Here is a 19,609-nt window from a genome sequence, read left to right as displayed (position 1 = left end):
CATCTTACTGAGGACATGACCTTGGTATTTATCTCCATAGTTATATGTTATGTTATATGTTTGTATGAGCTGACCCTTTAAATAGAGGGAATCGTGTGCAAAAATGCATTTGCCACATGTTGACACATTAAATAATTAAGCTCCATCATTGCAATCATGTCCTCATTATGTTAGACGAGGCTGTAAACTGATGGATAAACCATGGAGAGAAACCTTCCAGTCTTACCAGCCCCTGGCCACAGCCCCAGATGTATAATCCCACAAAAAATGACACTACATTCAATGCCACAGTGTTAGTTGATTGACTGACTGCCTTATTGAAATTACTGGGCCATGCTGTAAAGCTTGGAGGCTGCCTGGCCATTAACGTAGTTTCATTCCCAGCGATAAAAAACAGTTTCCAGTGGGAATTACTGCGTGGCAGCTCTGGGCTTCTCATGACCTGCTTATTGAGATTCTGGTTTTCTGGACCACGATGAGGCCAAGAGAGAGCCAGACGTGAGGGGGTTGGGGGTGTGGAGAGAGAAGACAGAAGTACAGAAGGACAAATGGAGAAAGCGGGTCAATCTGAGCACAGAAACAAAACCCAAAAAAAGAAATTTGCACAGTGATCCAATGAGAGACGTGTGGCTTGTTGCATCATTCCGGGCCAATATAACAACCAGAGTGTGACTTTAGACTGAGACTGTAACTCCTTAAATATAATCTCCTATTGACAGCTTCAAATTGGAATAAATGATGTTACACACTTCAATACTCAAGCTCAACAGTTTCTTTGCCTCAAAAATCCATCACGTTCACACTTAGAAGGCATTTTGGTTCCTGTTTACAGGCAAACACATGAAGCCGTCAGCTTTGTTTATTCCAGGCTTTACTATCGTCTACAACCACAATCACTCATTATTTGATGTTTGCAACTGTAATGAACAAAATCTGGTTTGTGAGTGATTAAACATTCACTGTGTGAAAAAAGAGATGGCTGGGAGATTTAATAGTGCTTCACTATAATAGATAAGAGTTGTCATCTGTAGTTAATTCATCTGCTCTCTCCCAAAGTTTCTCAGTGGCTGTAATAAAAATGTTTTTACCACAACCTCATTATTTAAACAGAGAAAAAGTAAACAGTAAACTGTTTTTTAAAGCAATTTTATTTATATATGAAAATTATTCATCTTCAAAATGACCTTTTCAGGAATATTTGAAGCTAGGTGATGGTGAATTTTGAGATAATCCAGTATGTTTTGGAGGGTTTTTACTCTATGAGTGTGTGAATTTTCTGAGCACCGTAAAGTCACCAATGCCAGTTTGAATGAGCTTCACCACTTCCTATCAAGTCAGAGCTCCACAGAAAGCTTAGACTATTTTATAGGACTCTCAGCAGCCTTTACACACTGAGTTTAATTTGCTTCCATCTGGGTGGAGGTTTTACCGCCATAAACAGGTTTATGAGCTCTTTAATTCCATCAGCTACTAGATTTTTAAATGAGACAGACTTTCCTTCCAAGTAATAAAGACTGCTGCTCATTTCCTCTTTCATACTGACAGTGTTTTGTTTTGTTTTGTTTTTTTAAACCATGACTACAATCATTTACAAATCTTAACAAGGCATTTATTATTGTCACCATGACAACAAACGTCCACTAACCTTAACGATGTAGTCATTTTAACCCAAACCACATGTATACACACATACATATAGACTTATCCTTTATAGCTCTACTCTACAACTGTGCTCTTTTGAAGAGTGAGTAATCCTTCAACTTACACCATATTTGTACTGTAAGTGTGTAGATTGCCCTATCCACATACTGTGTTGCACTTTGACACTGATTTTTTTTTAGACAATAATGTGCTTCCACCTTTATAGCAACAATTTGAAGTCATTTCCAGTGTCAACAAGAGAAAAGGTTTTTCCAGCTTGGTGTTAAAGAACTTCACTGGCTTGCACAGAGCCCTAACCTCAAACCCATCCAACACCTTCAAGTTGAATTGGGCCGTCGACTGCGAGCTAAATGAAATCCTGAAATCCCTTCAGCTTGGTTATAAAATCTGATGGAAAGACTTTCCACAAGAAAAGGAGGCTGACGTAGCAGCAGACCGATGCCCATGGTTTAGGAATAAGATGTTTATCAGTGACCCAGTATGGGTGTAATCTTTAAATGTGCACATATTGTGTCCTCATACTTTTGGCCATGTATTGTTTCTAAAAATTACCAAATTTGGAGATACGTGGTTTTCATTATGATAATCATTACTATCACACTCATTTATCAGACAGTGGAACATTGTGCCAAATAAATTAAAGTTTTGTTACTGTCATTAAAGTTTGGAGTTGCAACCCCCTTCCCTCCCTTCACCCCACTCCACCCCCAGCCTCATTGGTAGTGTCCTCCTTCCTCCCTCCTCCATCCTCCCTCCCTCCGTCATCTCCTCTCCGGCTCTCCTACTCCCATGACTCGACATCTGGATGCAGCACCCTCTAATGATCACCCAGCACACTGCAATGACTCACAGCCAGCCAGCCAAGAACACACACACACACACACACACACACACACACACACACACACACACACACACACACAAAGAGAAAACACACTCAACCTCTGATTTCCAACTCCTTAGAGAGATACATTGCAATATTTTTTCTCTTTCCCTCACAGGCCCTATTGAACAGTCTTTATGCCTTCTCTCAGCCGTTCCTCACGCTTTCTCATTTCCTCCTCTTCGCCTTCGCTTGATGTATGTGCCATCTAACAAAAAGACACACTTCCTCTCCTCCCTTCAATCTTTTCATCTTTGTCTCATTCCCTCCTTCCTTGTTGTTTGCCATAGAGAGATCACTGAGACAGGCACCATAAATAGGCGGCCTGGGCGGCTGCTGCTTCTTTTTAAACCCGCCATCAAAGATATTCATCATCATCAGGCTATTGATAATCAAGCACTATTGAGCTCTTTTATCCCTTAAGAGAATCATGCACTCACACATATGTCTTTCTCCGTCCAATCCACCTGTCCCATTGTGCAAGACACCTCTGACAAGCTTTTTTTTTCTCCTTGCTGACAACAAAGGAGTGGATAAGAGAGAAAAGGGGAGTGGGAGGGTGTGAGGAGGATGGCTGAATGAGGCCTTCGACAGGCACACCTCAGAGGAGAGCGCTTTATTCTTTGTGCCATATAGAGAACTGTCACTCAACACTTTGGGCTCGTCAGACAAACGACTGCTCTGTACAATAGCTAACGTCCCATCGGTGCGTTTGTCTTTCGCTGCTGTGAATCAGAGAGGTTAAATAATCCAGACTGAGCCAGCCAGCATCAGCTTCGTGAATTACAAACTAGAGATCATTCATAACTCACAAACTTTGCCCCAAATATTTTGGAGGCTCATGGATACTTTTGCTCTGCCTGAGATGAGTACCAAAAGTTCATCTTGGGTAAATACAAACCCCGTCTTGCCAATTTAAGGTGAAGCAGCAGCGATGTGGTGAAAGAGGGAGGAGACACAAAGAAGGCAGCAAAACAGAAAAATGAAAGAAAAAGAAGAATGAATGGTTTCGGATTTGGGGGTGAATGATAAGAGCCGTGGGGGGCTTCAGCCTCCTGAAGGGTCTAATTAACAGTTTAATGTGGTCCTGGAGCTCCAAGAGAGCAGAGAGGCGCTCAGCCCTGTTGCTTAATGGATTCAGCCAGCACTCAACAGAGCCAAAAAAAAAAATGGATTTGAATGTGTCAAGGGAGGAAAGGTGATGGAGGGAAAGATAAAAACTGGAGGGTTTGAAGGGCTAAACCAAAATACAGAAAGGAGGGAGGAATGAGACTATGTGAGAAGTAAAAAAAACAAGCAGCAAAACAAGAAGGACTATTTCACTTGTGAAAGAAGGAAGGGAGACTTGACTGTGTGACAGTAAAACACTGCCTTCAGGCAGCTGTCAGCCAAGCTTCATCGAAGCATCCCTCTCCTCTGTCTGCCTCTTGCTCACTCACTCCCGCTCTGCCATCAAAATACAGCAAATCAATCACCCTCCTGCAGCTACAACTCCTTCTATTTAATATCTATGACGTGATATCTGCAGATACCTTTTGATTAACAGGAAACTGATAAACAAAACATGCTATGATTTACAAAATGTCACCAAGGGGGGGGGGGGGTTGAAATCTGCCACTCACAGCCACATTGCTATACTTTTTAGTTCAGTTTACATGCTGGATAGGTCTAGGATGCACCCATTTGGCTTTGTGTGTGTGTGTGTGCTCTTGTATGTGAGGGTGATCATTTGCATGTGTGTTTCTATGTGTGAGAGTTGCTTCTATAAATACAAGGTGTTGATGATAGCAGTTAAGCAGTTAAAGGAAGGAAGGGAAGACAAGCGGAAAAACACGGAGAGTGAGAGGAAGAGCCATTTTGCTTCTCAAAAGTAGAGAAAAAACGCAGATTAAGAACCTGTCTGGTGTCATTAATCTCTTCTTTACAATCTAACTACACGGCTCACTGCTCTCCGTCTCCATTCAACAATGAGATACATGCTAAATCATTGCAGGAAAAACCTGCTGCTCTTCAAGTGCGCAGGGATGATTGATTGATCGCCCGTAGCTCTCGTCTCCCCTTGGAAAGTTTCCCTTCCCACAACTCAGACTTTTCCCAGCCAGGGATTAGAGGAGGGTCGATGGCTGTAGTCGTTGCTGATAATTCACCCATCTGTATTGCTCATATCCAAATATTTGCATGCAGGGAGTTGCTTCCCAAAGTAGGTTTCACCGCTCTGACCTACTTAAGTTGTTTTAAGCTGAATGACGCCGGTGTGGAAGAGTTCTGACTAAGACAGGAGGCTGTGAGGAGTGAGTGCTGCTGCTGACAGGGTTTACATTACAGCCTGTTGTTCGTTCTATTCCTCAAATCTTTTTTTTTTTCTTGTGTCTTTGTGTCATCACTGTGGTACAGCAAGAAGCCGGACCACTCCACACCCAAGTCAAGCTAGTAGGTGATGGGTCAGTGCTGAAATGACTGGTTCATTACTTTGACATTACCTTGTATGGTATGACGACTGCAGAGCCACCACTGATGCCCACTATTGGCAGTGATGTCTGAGTGGAGAGGAAGTCCAGGATCTGTGCTACTTCTGCCACCTGAAGACCAAGCACACAGATACAGTATTTGCATAAGGACAGATAAACTGTGCAGAGTTAGGCACCAAAGGGCCTTTAGACTAAGTCCTGAGACTTAACTTAGTGCTGTGAGTCATGGGTCAAACCCCGTGGTATTGGACTATAAGTTCATTCCTGACCTTTGAAACAGCAGTTGACAAAACAATAACACCACAAGGTCCATTTAGTAGCTACAATATCATAAAATCAAATTTGCTCTAGATTTCAACTTTCAATCCCAACTCTGAAGACCACATGGATGAAAAGTCCTTAAAGGTATCCTGTGGACTTTTTGACAACTAGCGATGGGGCATCGTTTAAAACAGTGGCTCGCCCCTTTGTTTGTTGTGGCGCACAAGCACACGAGCATGCAGGTGACATGATAGTTGTCGGCCATCCCAAACAACAGGTTTCATCTGATTTAGCCTTTTTCAAAAAACAAATCACTGAAGTGCTTAAAGAGTGAGAGCAAATTTAACTTCTAATAAGGCTACATTTTAAATAAAAGACTTTCTAACTTTTATTTAAGTAGACTTTTACACATTACTTTTGGCTACATTGAAGTAGGATTTCTTTAAAAAGTAATGGTATTTTCAGCACTCCTTCCCCTAGTTGGTGGGATGTTTATGGGTTATTTACATTTTCTTTTCATGATCTGATGTCACCCCTTCTCCTTTTACAATCAGAAACCCTATCAACCAACCAACCACCATAATTTAATTTGAGCAAAGGGAGTACATGCTTGGCATCTCAATTAGTTTTTATTTTTTTGCGGCTCCACTTTGTGATTTAAGCTGACAGGACAGGTGCTTTTTTACATGATGTGTTTCCTTGTGCAGCTTTAGGAAACACGGATGTGGGTGACTGAGCACCGTGACTCTGGAGAGGATGTTTTATCAAAAAAGCCCAAAAATTCACAAATCGTTTTTACCTGAACACCGGCACCTGAGCCCACATCATCTTCAAACACCACACCGTGCAGCCTCTCCGTTGCCATGGTGTCACAGAGATGTGTCAGCAGGTCACGGGGGTTGGTGTCGTTGACCAGCACGGTCACGGGGCTGACCACCACGGGCAGGTCAACAAAGTTTTCCCCGCTGAGGCGACCCCTGACCTCATTCTGGTAGCTGGAGCCACTGAACACCACCGCCACGTTGATGGACGGGTGGAGAAGGAGTGGCCGGGCCTGCAGGGGCAGCGGGGAGGAGAGGAGGAGGAGGAGGAAGAGGAGGAGGAGGAAAAGTGGAGGCCAAGGTGAGGGAGGAGGTTGTCCCCTGGGAATGGCCATGTTGCCTGCCTACTGCCTGGAAGGAAGGGGTGGGAAGAGGGAGAGAGAGGGACGGAAAATGAAAAGAAAGAGCAACAGTCAAACATACAAGCTGCTTTACTCTTATGATGTTTTTGACATAATGCCTCATAATCCATCAGTAAATATCCATCCCTTATTTCTCTCTCCTGGTCTGTCTCTCTCTGACCCTTTTGTGCAACAGTATTAGCTCTGCATTTAGACTCTTGTGTCATGAGAAAACTGTGTGTGTGTGTGCCAATGTGTGTGTGCAAGTATGCATGCATGTAATCCTCCATAATCCAACCCCCAGTGTCATGACTGTAATCACCTCTTCATCTATACACATCTCTGATTCAGCACACACACACACACACACACACACACACACACACACAGTGAAAGCAGGATGCCAAAATTGTCAAACAGGCCCTCGATCCTCATCACTGGTATTACATTACATCACATCACATTACATTACTTCATCTGTTCTCTCTCTCCACATGGTGTGATGTTATCTGCCTATGAGAAGTAAAACTAACAGCTGTTTAAATCTGTCCATATGTACATAGCACCCTCATAAGCTAACAAACGGGTTGTGCAAATGTCCAACTCCAGTTATGGTGACGTTGATTTAAGTGTAATTAAATACTCACGTCACCCAACTGACAACTGTTCTTAGTTGCTGAGAGGCAAAAATTCAGTTTTACTTGACGGATTTTCATCATCCTTGATTTAGGATGACCACATGCTAAATTCCAGCAAACCCCTCCGATCATGTAAATCTGCACTTGACTTTATTAGCTTGTGGGTCGTACTAGTTTGAAGTTCTTCAGTTTAACCACATCAAAATATGTTATTTTTCCATGCCCTTCAGAATGACATATAACCATTTAATGACAAACCAAAGTGAACTGTCAGTTGAAAATCCCTGAACAATTTGACCAGAACCCCCTTGTAATTATGACCCCAAACGCAAATAGTCATAGTATGCCAGAAATACATTATCTTGTGCTTTTTGACTGGAACACTATCATTTATGTTCATAATAAGAGATAGATTATGAAATTCATACCTAGACCATATCCCAAAAGTCTTAAAATGTCTAAGTAACACAACTTGAAGAAGGCGTTTAAAAAAAAAATAAAATCATTGTTGATTCCCACCACTAAAAGGCACCTCTGCAATAAGGCCTGGTTGCAGAGACGCCTAATTTTTGGTGTGCACTCACCTTACAACTGCCAGCAATGATACCTTCAACATTTGCATCTGCTGTAGCCACTTCAATCAAACATTTTCTGTTTGAAGATCTTCCCCTATTGAATCAATACCTTTGAACCTTTGATAAAGGCAGGTGGGCTTTCTTATAGCAAACAGAGCTCTCCACACACATATTTAATTGTGGGTTTTATATAGACAGTCGGTCTCATCTGTGGCCATCAGAGACATCCTGATAATTAACAGGGCCTCCCATCTTTGATTCAAAGCTCCTTTCAAAGCAACACTGTGTTTAATGTGTCAGACCCCTCCTCACTGTTCATGTTCCTGGCATATCAATCATTCATCTCAATCAGGTTTTAAGCTCCTGGGCTTTAGGTGCCCATAGCAATAAACATACAGTTTGAACCTTTGAAACACAATCCATCCTTGTTATTAGATACAGCCCTCAGTCAATACAGGGTCAAAACTGGAATGATGGACGGAGCAGCCTCTCTTAATGATTACTTCATAGATCTGTGTGTTTTGTTTATAATAAGTGGATGATGTTTGATTCCACAAATCAAGTTTTCTTTGAGATATGTGGTTCTTCAAAAGGTTGATGATGTTGCACATTTTCTTGTAGAAAACTGAATGATCTATTACAAATGTATGGAGCAGTGTCATCTGTATACAGAGGTATTTTAGACATTTGGCTAACTTAGCGCAATGATTAAGTCCATATGGAAAGGAATTTATTGGAGAGTAAAACATAAAACTATATATTCTGATGTAGGATTTATATAGATCCCCCTGAGAGCTTATGCAGATTTTACAAACTGCAGCAGGGTCTTACGCTTTTTTCTCTTGTAAATCATGGGTTTGCTTGTTTTGACTCACTGAGATCACTTTATTTGTCTCTAGTGATGAGAGCACAGAGCAGCTGTTAACCGACCACCCACTTGTGCTAGGTGAAGATTAAATAAAACCCCCACGCAGCAAAACTCTGAAAATAAATGAAATAAATGGCAGAGATGGTATAAACATCATCTGAAAGTGATTTAAATAATCTGTAGAATAAAAGACTAAAAATGGTACTGTAGATATCAACCTTTATACACAACTAAAGCAGAAAAACAGATTATATAACCCTCAACCTACACTTTTATTTATCAACCATAGCTATGGTTACCATATAGCTAAATTTACATCCTGGGATTCACACAGTTGGATTAATAATTGTAGACACAGAGACAACTTAATATCATGAAGGTTGAGAGATGTTCTTGCATGACATAATTAAAGTCTGTGGATCACAGTATATTCATACCCAAGCTGTAAATACTGCAATAAATGTGGATATTCCTCGATATTGGTGAATATAAAAATTTTGCATCTGGGTTTCTTATTAATTTAAGTATGTGTGCGTAAAATTACACTCTTCACTGCTAATTACTCTTACTTTACTTTATGAACTTGCCACTTGCCACAACATACTTGCCATTCATGAACAAAGGAAAAAGGAAACATTAATGCTAGATGTTATTGATGTAAACGATGTTTCGATTGATAACAGAACATTTTAAAATGAAGGGATGTGACTTTAGACTTAATGTCCCTCATCTTTTGCTGTAGAAGGCATTTTACACCTCACATCAAAATAAAGTTGGTTGATGTTAAAAGGACAGTTTGAGCAATTATCTCAAATTAGACAAATGTAACACCTTAGTCCTAAAATTTAAATATACAGTAATATCACCTAACTGATGTTAGTTACACTGAGGAATGAAATTATTTACATTTTTGTGACGTGATTCAATTGTTTAAACTGTAATACAAAGAGTCTAAAACTCACTGCAGTTCATTCATCCATCAGATTCAGTTTTGCAACTTGCCTGGTTGCCACATCATCAAGTCAGGTATCCCCCATGTCTCACTCTTTCACTCTCCATCAAAGTAGTACACTTTTTACAGAAAACACACAGACCTGGCAACTCTGTCACTGGCCTGACATGTAACACCATGAGGAGTTAAAATGACAAGATTGGTAAGAACTCAGCAGCCAAAGCATCAGAAACCAAATCAACGACTATGGTTCAGGGTGTAGAATTTACACTGATCTGGGCAAATGACAATAATGGCAGGAAATGAGTTAGGTTTGGGTTTTGTACACTCACAAAGTGGTTTAAAGTAATCGTATAAGGAGCCACAGTGATTGTGGAAACAGGAAGACAATTGCAAAAGATGGAAAAAGCAAGATAGAGAGAGAGAGAGAGAGAGAGAGAGAGAGAGAGAGAGAGCAGAGAAATACTGACTGGGTGGATCACATGACTGGAGGTCAAGTGTTCATTTAACAGTGTAATCTCTGGAAAAAGGCAGGATAATGGGACCTCAGATTAGCAGTGTGTGTGTGTGTGTGTGTGTGTGTGTGTGTGTGTGTGTGGTGGGGGTGGTAGTTAAGAAGGTGAAGGAGTGAGGTTGTCTGCTCCAGATTAGCAGCAATGCAACACAGTGTGATTACACCATGGAAAGGATGTGAACACGAGGGACGAACCACAATGTGTTGCGTCTGAATTTCAATCACACACAAACACAACAACAATCAGATGACTATCCTCTTATCTCTTTTAACTGAATCTAAACTAAATAAATTTAAAAATGCAAATGTCTCAGCCAGCGAGAGATAAATAGTAAATAAATAAATAAATAACATCAGACGCCAGGTTATCAAAAATTGTATAATCACACGATAAATCCTGTTATGTTTGTGCGCTTAATTACCAAAATCATATTCACATGTGCAGATTGTGAGAGTGAGCGTGGCGTTGCATGCACAGGTTTTCTATTATTATGGAGATTTCCAGATGGAGTGCAGCTCTGCCATGTGGGATAAACTCTCTCACTGGGACTCAGGTAGGGCTGTTCCTGCATCAGCATCAACATGACTACACACACACACACACACACACACACACACACACACACACACACACACACACACACACACACACACACACATCCCAGCTCATCCTACAGTGTAATATTAATGAAAACATGTAACTACAGTGATAAGTTTTGGAAGACAAGCTACAGCATGGGGAAAATGGACAACAGGATTACTGTGTGAGGCACGACAAGCAAAAGGAGTGTACAGCTTTCCTACTCAGGGTAGTACTATACACATTTCTAATCTTTTTTTTTTTTTTACATTTTCTCAGGTAATACTAAATATTTTCATCTTTTTAGCCTCTGACAATTTATCAAATAAAACATCATTAAAAGCAAAATCATGTTTTTCCTTTGCACCATTCACCTCTCTGCACTTACATCCTACAACAGGCCTTGATTAAGGTGAAAAAAAAAATTGGATCCTCTGTTTGAAAGTCGACATTTAAAGGCGTATAAACACATACTCTGTTAACAAGTTTAAAATGTTACACTTTCAGTTTCCTTCAGACAAGACATAATTTAATAATATGTTTTTTTCAAGCAATTCCTTTGTAAAAATGGTGAAAAAGACCAACAATGATCCACAACTGACTTCTCACATGCACATTTTTCATACGTCTACTATATATGCCCAGAATAAACAATATCATTAGGTACGTTGTGAGGGAACCTGTTGAACCAAATGTTGGACCACATGTTCAGCTGATTCCTGTCCTGTTAAAGTACCATATAGTGTACCTCCTGGGACATGCAGTCATTTAACTACTTAGCAGGGATATGATAAGAGTCCCTATACCGAGTCCCCGGGGGGTGGAGAGGAAATGAGCAGAGAGGATCTAGTTGATGGGATGAGCATCGTCACCAGAGAATTATCAACATGCCCGGCTTGAACCTTGTTTTTTCACAGCACCTTTGAAAACTGATTTGATTGCATTAATTAGGGGGGTTGAATTAGTGGGGTAGTATTAATGTAGTTGACGGCCTTCCTCTCGTCAGCATACTGCAGGCACGGTGCTCTGACAGCTGCATGAAACATCAGGATTCTCTAGAGCCTCATTTATGCAGACTTGAAGCAGTCCAAGAAATCCCAGAGTGGAAATTTATTCTGCAGCAATGAGTTCTTGGTAGTGGTATTATAACTGATAACTGGAAATTCCTTATCAATTTTTTTCTAAGCATGCAAAGCGCAAGAATTATTTCACCATGCGTGGCTCTGATGGCTGTAAACTACTGTATATTCCAACATTACTGCAGGAATACAGATTGTTGTAATGTAGTTTCCAACCACCATTGGCAGCACTGAGCACAATGTGAGGAAGAAACTATCTTCCATCTTGAATTTACATGGTTGGAATCGCTTGCATTCTAATATGGGTTTGCAACTTAACACTGGTATAATGAATATTTTATAACAACTGTGGGTCAAATGACTCTGTGTATGTGAAAGGAATCACTCATAGTGACAAACCCACTTGAAATTCACCAACTGTGTTGTTCCCCTCAGCTCTTTGGAGCAATTAATCATCTTTGACCTCATTCTTTTGCTTCACTCTCAGCCCTTTAATCAGCATCGTTTCCAGCCATAACACTGATAAACCCACTTGACACAACCTGCTCTGGACCAATCGGCAAAGTTAGCATCTAGATACTGAAAACAGTGGAGCATTTACCAGATATTTTTTCTCAGGAGTTGGTGGAGACCAAAACAGAGCTAAAAGGAGAGTGGATATTGAGGGTGATAATATGTCAGTGTTGCATTTACAGCCTGTTTATGCTGCACCCTAATGGCCAAAAAATCAAGGAACGTATTCAAACTAAAGCACAGCGGTGTCACTTATTCATTGGATTTGTTGACAAGAAACTATAAGACAAGCTTTATCCTTTAACAGTCACCTCATATTGATTTTTTTCCCCTCCTGATAGGTTGCTAAGAAGTTCATTCCTAGTCCTCTGAATTGAAAAAAGTAATTAAGTAAAAAGCCTTAATGCCAATTAAGTTGGATTATCAGGCTACACAAGTGTAGGTGAGTTTGTATTTTCAACACTCTTTCATTAACAAACTTTATGAGTACCAGATGTGTGAAATGGGTAGGTTCCCTCAGATGCCACTACAGGTACAGATCAGGGCTACTCTGTGTTAAACTTGCAGACACCATATACACATTTTATAAATAGTTGAGAACTTCATGTGCAGCTCCAGTCAGTGAAGCACTTCCATCACCGCTCCCTGATTCATCCTTAAATCGGTCACATTAACAGTTACGTGTATGACAGTGAACACACCACAGAGCCTGAACTACGAGTGGCCACTCTGTCAACGTCAAGCAGCTCAACTGCTCCACCCTTCTTCTCCTCTTTTCATCCCTCCATCCCTCCATCTCTCCTCCTCCTGGGTGACATGTGGAAGACGAGCTGATTTGTCAGCGTTGTGCATGCAGCTCTCGCAGCCCCACACTCATGTATGTATATCAACACAGCTAATAAACTGTCCACATACAAATTAAACTCACAATATGAATAAATGAGCGTGTCATGCTTAACCCCTGAGCTTATTATGAAACATATCACATAACGTCTGTCGCGTAAATTTATCATAATTAGGGTTTTAACTGGTAACATTGCAACCCCATCTCTCTGTGGGTTCCTGCTCTCACACATAGAGATTTGACAGCTTTATAGGAAATCGTTGCAGGCCGGACATATCAGCAAAGATGAGTGACAATGACGTGGTGGGGGCATTTCTAGGTTGGCTTGGCCCTCTGCCACTCAAATGTAAAGCATCAAAATCTCAGTAACATCCAATCTGCTGCTACATCTGCTTAAAATAGACGGTGACACATTTATAGAAATATACATAAAATGATGCAAGTATGTATTCATTCACACACACTTTCCTGAATGTCTTTGCCAACTTTTTTGGCTTGTGATAGATACTTAAACACAAATCAGTGTCTAGTTTCATACATTTGGTTTCTTTTGATTTTTAGAAGATTAAATAGGAAATGTATCCAGAATTTCACTAAAAAGCAAAAATTAGACAAAAGTCAGCTGAAACATGAATTTTGTGTATGAGAAATGCGTTTCGTCTTTTAATTTACCAACATCTTATCATCTCAACGCACTGCAACTTAAGAAAACACATGAAAATAGACAAAACAACATATCAAGAAAACATCTTCATCAGTTTGACAACAGATGCACTCCAAATGCACACAATACAACCAAACAGACAAACACCATACTCTAAACCGGAGCAGCCTGCCCATCAAGCAGTCACAAAAAAGGTTTTAGGTAAGTCAGAAAAATAAATACTGTTTTTTGCAAGAAAATGTTTTTTTAATCATCTAATGACCCCTCAGATTTGCCACAGGACTGCTCAGGAGGCTGAACCACTAGTCATGTGCATCAAAAAGAAACTGTGGTACATTATGTTGCAACATGATCTATATAAAATGCAGTAGATTGCAAAACAGATTTTCAGATGCCTGTAAAAGTAGCAAAAACTGCTGGTTTATGTGATTGTGAGCTATGAAGCAGAAATTGTGATGTATGTTGTTGCAACATGATGTATATGTAAGAAGCATCAATTTGCAGCCATAGAGAGTTTTTTGTATAATTGAAATGTTTCTGTTTTTTTGTTTATTTTTTTAGCTTGTACTCTCCCATTAATCATCTTGTGACCCCTTAGATCTAACTTGGGACCCCTTGAGGGGGCTCGAACCCCAGGCTGGGAACCACGTAGTCCATGTTACTGTGCAGCTAAAAGAACTGGTGGTACATGGTGTTGCAACATGATATATGTAAACTGGAGCAGAAAGCTTGTGTCACTAATGGAGAAAAATGAGAGCTGCTACACACAGCTTATGGGTCAAATCAATGAGTATTACCAGATAACTGATATGACAGTAAAACACTGCAACTCTAACATCCATAATCAATAAGTAAATGAGTCATATTGACTAAGCATGCATGCAGGTATGGAGGGATTGTGCACACACACACACATACTTGCATGTACATATTTGCAGACACTTCAAACAAGCAGCTAACCACCAAAGCTCAGAGTGAAAAATGCTAATATGTCGTCTTACAGTAGTTCCTGTTATAGTAACAACTGGCTGCTCTGTTTCTGTCAGCAGCAGATGGTAGCTTTCTCTCGAGGACACTCCTCACTTATGAAAACTGAAAGTATGACTGCACTTCCACTGTTTGTCTACACGTACATTTCCCCTGAGCATCTTATCCCCACCATCTATCTATTGCTCTATATCTGTCTCTCCCACTTATATAAAAACCAAATTCGTGACAGAGGATCAGATTAAGTGACAGAATGAGAGTGTGAAGGAGTGTGTGCGTGTGACAGACTTACCTGCACTTTCTACTGTCATCCAACTTGAACTCCTGCTGCTCCATCGTTGCCCCGGCTTCTTCTCTCCAAAGGTCTATCTCTCTATTCCTGTTTCTTTCCTTTTTCACCTGGTTTTCACCTGCCTCTCTCCCCTCTCAGCACCTGTAGGAGTACGCATTTAGACCAAGTCTTTGTGTGAGAGGGAGTGTGTGCGAGTTATCAGTGACTCTCTATGTGCGTGCATGTGTGTGTTTGGCAGCTTTGGATGTCTGCACACTCCCGCTGGAGGACTACACAACGTGACAGCAAGCGTATGTGATCTCCAAAAATCTCTTTCTAACTCCTCACTTTCTTCACCCTTCTCTCACTTCTCTCTTTCTCCCTTTTTTTGGGGTGTGTGTGTGTGTGTGTGTGTCACAGAGAAAGCATTTTCAAGTGGTCATGAAGGTGAAGACAGGACATCAAATTGGGAGAAAAAAGTGAGGGAAAAGGAGGGTGGCAGAAGACGAGAGGTGCGGGAGCTCCTAGACGAGCAGCCAGCCTGTGTGTGTGTGTGTGCGTGTGTGTGTGTGTGTGTGTGTGCATGTGTGCATAAACCCACTGTGTTTAGCTCTCTGTCTGTATCCTTCAGGCTCCCCGCTGGTCGGATGACGAGAAGAGCGAAAGAGGGGGGAGGAGAGAAAGAATGATAAAATACCTCCTCAGCAGAGGAGCACAAACGCCGGTAACACTTCAGTAGCGGCAGTGATGCTTCCCCGCCGTTTCCTCCTTTCTCCCCCTCTCCACCTCCTCTGTCTCCTTTTCCCTGTCCCTGCTCGGGGGTAAGAGACACGACAGATCCATGGGAAGTTAGAAAATCTCACAGACAGATAAGGAACGGTCCTGTGTAAGCCTCTGCATCTTTGGAGCAAAAGTTTTCCCCCTCCTTTGGTCCAGTTATCAGCCCTTGTGGTGATGGTACTCCGCAGCAAGGGATCCCCTCCGGTGATGATGCGCCTCCTCAGGTCCCGTGTGATCAAAAAGGATGAGGGGAGGATAGGATTTGGGTTCTGCGACCCCCCCTCGCCCTCTTTCCCATATGGATGGAAGGTGATCCAGATGTTGGTTGATGGTGGGAGCGTCGGGAACACGGAGAGAACAGCGGGACAGATGGCAGGTCTGTGGGGTCGGGCCGGCTGTGCACTAGCAGGTCCTCATCCTGTTGCACTGATTTTTTTTTTTTTTTTCCCACCAGAGTTTCTCTCTCTCCCTCAACGTTGCGCTGCCGCTCATCTGCCGGTGTTGTCACACCAGTAATCCTGCTTTCCATTTCCTTTTTAACTCCATCTTTTCTTTATCTCTCTCTATCTGCTCTCACTCCATCACAGGAGGGGCTGCATGTGAGTCCTGATAATAATGGTGTGAGGATTTAGCCTGCCTCCCTTCCTCTCCTCCCTCTCGCTCACTTCAGCGCAACCCCTCCTCCTCTCCCAGCCCACTTTGCTCCCGTTTTCTCCGTATTATTCACCTTCATCCTGTCACATATCCTGCCTTCTTTTCTCTAAATCACTTCACCATATTGCTTTGCTGTCTCATTCCAAATCTCTGCATTTTTTTATCTTTCCTTTTACTATCAACAGGTCCAAAATGATTCCCATTAGTTGCTTTGTTTTTCCAGTCAGGACCCCCCAGGCTCTGACCATTGGTTATCAGTGTGAATACATTTTTATAAAGCCAATAAGCTAACACACATCACATTTACTTTGGACAACTGCCACAAAACACACAAGCCGGTGACCTGTAAACACCTCTTAGTGCTAAAACTATGAGTCAACTAAAGGGCAGTACACTAAGTTCACAAGTTTACACATGAAGTTCAGTTTTCTCATCATGGGTAGGACAACACTGTGAAAACAGTATTATTATGGCTTCTGTGGCTCTGGGGGAGCTTTTTAAAGTCTGAGAAAATAATCTTCTTGGCTTGGAGACCACAATTTTTTGCGGGGATGTCTGAAAGATGTCGGTATTTACCAGGCAAGTGGAAGTGTTCGTACAGAGTGACACGCAAATCTTTGTTACAGACTGTTTAACCTGTTTTGTTTGTTTTTTTCCAGTATGCTAGCTGCTAGCTAGCAACGTACAAACTGACAAAAAGACTCACCAGGAAATTCAATTCTCCGTCTTTTTTTCTCCGATTTCTTCTTCCTCATGTCTCTGTATGTTCATGAAGCAGATCCATAAAGTCCAAACATAAACTTTTTGCTCAAGTTGACAAGTTAGTTTAGCTCAGTTAGCGCCGCCTAGCGATGGACGCGCTTACATTTTTCAGTTGACTTTTTGCTGTCGAGTTGCATTATGGGAAATGTAGGATCTCACAACTTCACAAAAGTGCAGTATTAAACAGCATTTTTTTTACTCGAATTATTAATAGAAAACAATTTCAATAACCAATTAATCATTTAGTCATTTACCAAGAAAAAAAAAAGCCAAACGATCCAACAACTGAAATGTTTCTCAAATTTGAGAATTTTCTCTCTGTGTGTATCATTGTCAATTTTCCACTAACTGATGAAGTGAACTACAACTACAAAATGTTTTAGTTAAAATATTCAATTTGCATGATTCTGATTAAATATTAGCTGCACATCTATCATTAGCCTTGTACTTGTTACCAGCATGTTCATCAGTTTGTAGTGTCCCTTTGGAACTGGGTGCATTGGCTGTGGTTTATTTATTGGCAGCATTTTTTTTCTATGTACATTTTGTTTTAGTAACTTCTTTCAGCCACTGTGCAATTCACTATTCTCTGGCATTAATAATCAATAAAGAAAATAATCTTTGGTTGCAGCCGTAAGACCAACAAGCCTACAATCACCACATTTACCGTCAGGTATCGACAGGGTAAACACACTAGCTGGTAAAACCAAAGAGACAAAGCAAATATGACAATGAACTTGGAAGTGCTGCATCCATACAAATGTGTCTCCCAGTGTTGTATTCTCATTCATGGATGTTCATTGACAAGGCAATCATCCGCCTGTGAGGAACCTGGAAAGCAGGAGAGAAAAGGGAAAAAAAATCAATCCATCATTATTGTCACCACTTTTCATTCTGCAGGAAAAAAAACACATAGTTTTTAGGTAACATTAAGTGGAATTGTGTTGATGTGCACAAGTGTTTGTCGGTGTGTTGAGGGAAGAAAGCAGTGAGTAATGCTGAGTGTGAGAGAGAGAGAGAGAAGTGTCTGATTGCCTCTCACTTTTTTTCCTCTTTTCATGGCTTACTTATGACAGTAATTTCACAGAGGAGAGACAAACAGCTTCTGTTTGCTCTCCTCCCCTCTTTCACTCACTTTGTTGGACAGGCGTTTCATAGTTTTAAAGAGTGCTGTCTTTTGCAGGTTACCATCACTCCTAATAAAAGCAGTTTTCTTCTTTTTTCCTCACCAGGCAGCTTGGTCAGGTGACAGGCCTTTTAACACAGCACTATAAATACAGATGAGTGTTAAAATAGAGTGTTTGAGATGTGAGACATGTGACTGAGGCGTCTATATCTGTATAGGTTGTGTGTAGTAGGTACAGTGATACCTGTGATGAATGGAAACAGACAACAGCAGACAGATGTTTCAAAGGATATACTCTCTCTTACTTAGCAGCTGGACAAGATGTAAACCAGCCAGCGGAGAACATATGTTCCCCGGTCAGCAGCCCGATCAGACCCACAGATTAACTCGGATTGATTCAGCAAGTGACAAAATTATGTTTACTGGGGAAAGCTTGCTGGCTGACAGGCAAATAATTAATTCTACAATTTTGTGTGTTGTCAGGGAGGATTTATGTTAGGCTATATGTGTCTTGTGAGATGTGGATTTGTTGAGAACCAATACTGTGTGCTGATAGAGTGTTTTTTCTCTGGGGCTGTCAACAAATCTAGCTCCTCCTGCGAACATCTGCAGCTCCACACATAACAATGTATAGTATAGTATTTGTCATGTGTCAGTTAGTCAATTAAATGATTAGTTGAGTGACTGAGTGTGATTCAGCAACAATTTTTAGTCATTTTCAGGAAAAAATGGCAAACATTTTTGCTGTATTTCTCTGTTTTGTATCATTATAAATTTTTCACTATTTTATAAAGAACAAGACAAAAAACAGCTTGAGTCATTTCGGCAAATGCCCAAAAAGAATATATGTTTAAATTGAAGTGACAAGTACCTCTAGCAGCTGCAGGAATTGTAATTTTGGTCACATGGGACTTTGACTTTGACCTAACCAAACCTTAACCGTAGCTGTTAGCTGATCTGTTTGGACGGCACTGACACATTAGGTCCTTCTGCTGATAGGGACGTCAGATCAGAAAACATTTAAATGTGCTGTCTGTAGGGCAACTACAGTACAATGTTGTAGACTGAACAACAGGTTAATCAGAGACGTCATCAACAGATTATTCCATGATTAAAACAATCTTTAGTTGCAGATCTGTTCATGTGTAAAAGACCTGGCAAAGGATTCAGCACCCTGGACAGCGCTTCACAATGTGGACACTCAAAACACCTCAGGCAAGACGATGTTCCTCGAGGTCTTGACATGTCTGGTGAATCGTTCTCCTATCTGACAATTCTGTTATTGTGCCGGAGGTCAGGCTATTTTTAGGGTTAGTTGTGCAACTTGTTTTTGAATGGTGCTGTACAAAATAGCAGAATGGACATT

General features: G+C 41.0%; 1 protein-coding gene across 2 annotated transcripts in view; it reads right to left on the bottom strand.

Moving 5' to 3' along the window:
* Positions 1-18,807, bottom strand: part of LOC139608651 (glutamate receptor ionotropic, NMDA 2C-like) — a 54,568-nt gene extending 35,761 nt beyond the window's left edge. Inside the window, exons 1-5 of one of the 2 annotated variants that reach the window (XM_071462613.1) lie at positions 17,062-18,807; positions 15,523-15,732; positions 14,943-15,083; positions 6,074-6,446; positions 5,026-5,124 (exon numbers count right to left, since the gene is read on the bottom strand). In XM_071462613.1, coding sequence (XP_071318714.1) covers positions 5,026-5,124; positions 6,074-6,430 — 456 coding nt within the window. In that variant the 5' untranslated portion in view covers positions 6,431-6,446; positions 14,943-15,083; positions 15,523-15,732; positions 17,062-18,807. The remainder of the gene's footprint in view (positions 1-5,025; positions 5,125-6,073; positions 6,447-14,942; positions 15,084-15,522; positions 15,733-17,061) is intronic. The other variant, XM_071462612.1, reaches the window with a different exon arrangement.
* Between the last annotated feature and the right edge of the window lie 802 nt (positions 18,808-19,609).

The sequence above is a fragment of the Trachinotus anak genome, unplaced genomic scaffold, assembly GCF_046630095.1.
Source record: "Trachinotus anak isolate AG129_WGS33_773 ecotype Australia unplaced genomic scaffold, CSIRO_AGI_Tana_v1 ptg000025l, whole genome shotgun sequence".
NCBI classification, from domain to species: Eukaryota; Metazoa; Chordata; class Actinopteri; order Carangiformes; family Carangidae; genus Trachinotus; species Trachinotus anak.
Note: the sequence above shows the minus strand (reverse complement) of the source record. Positions and strands in the feature narration are given on the sequence as shown.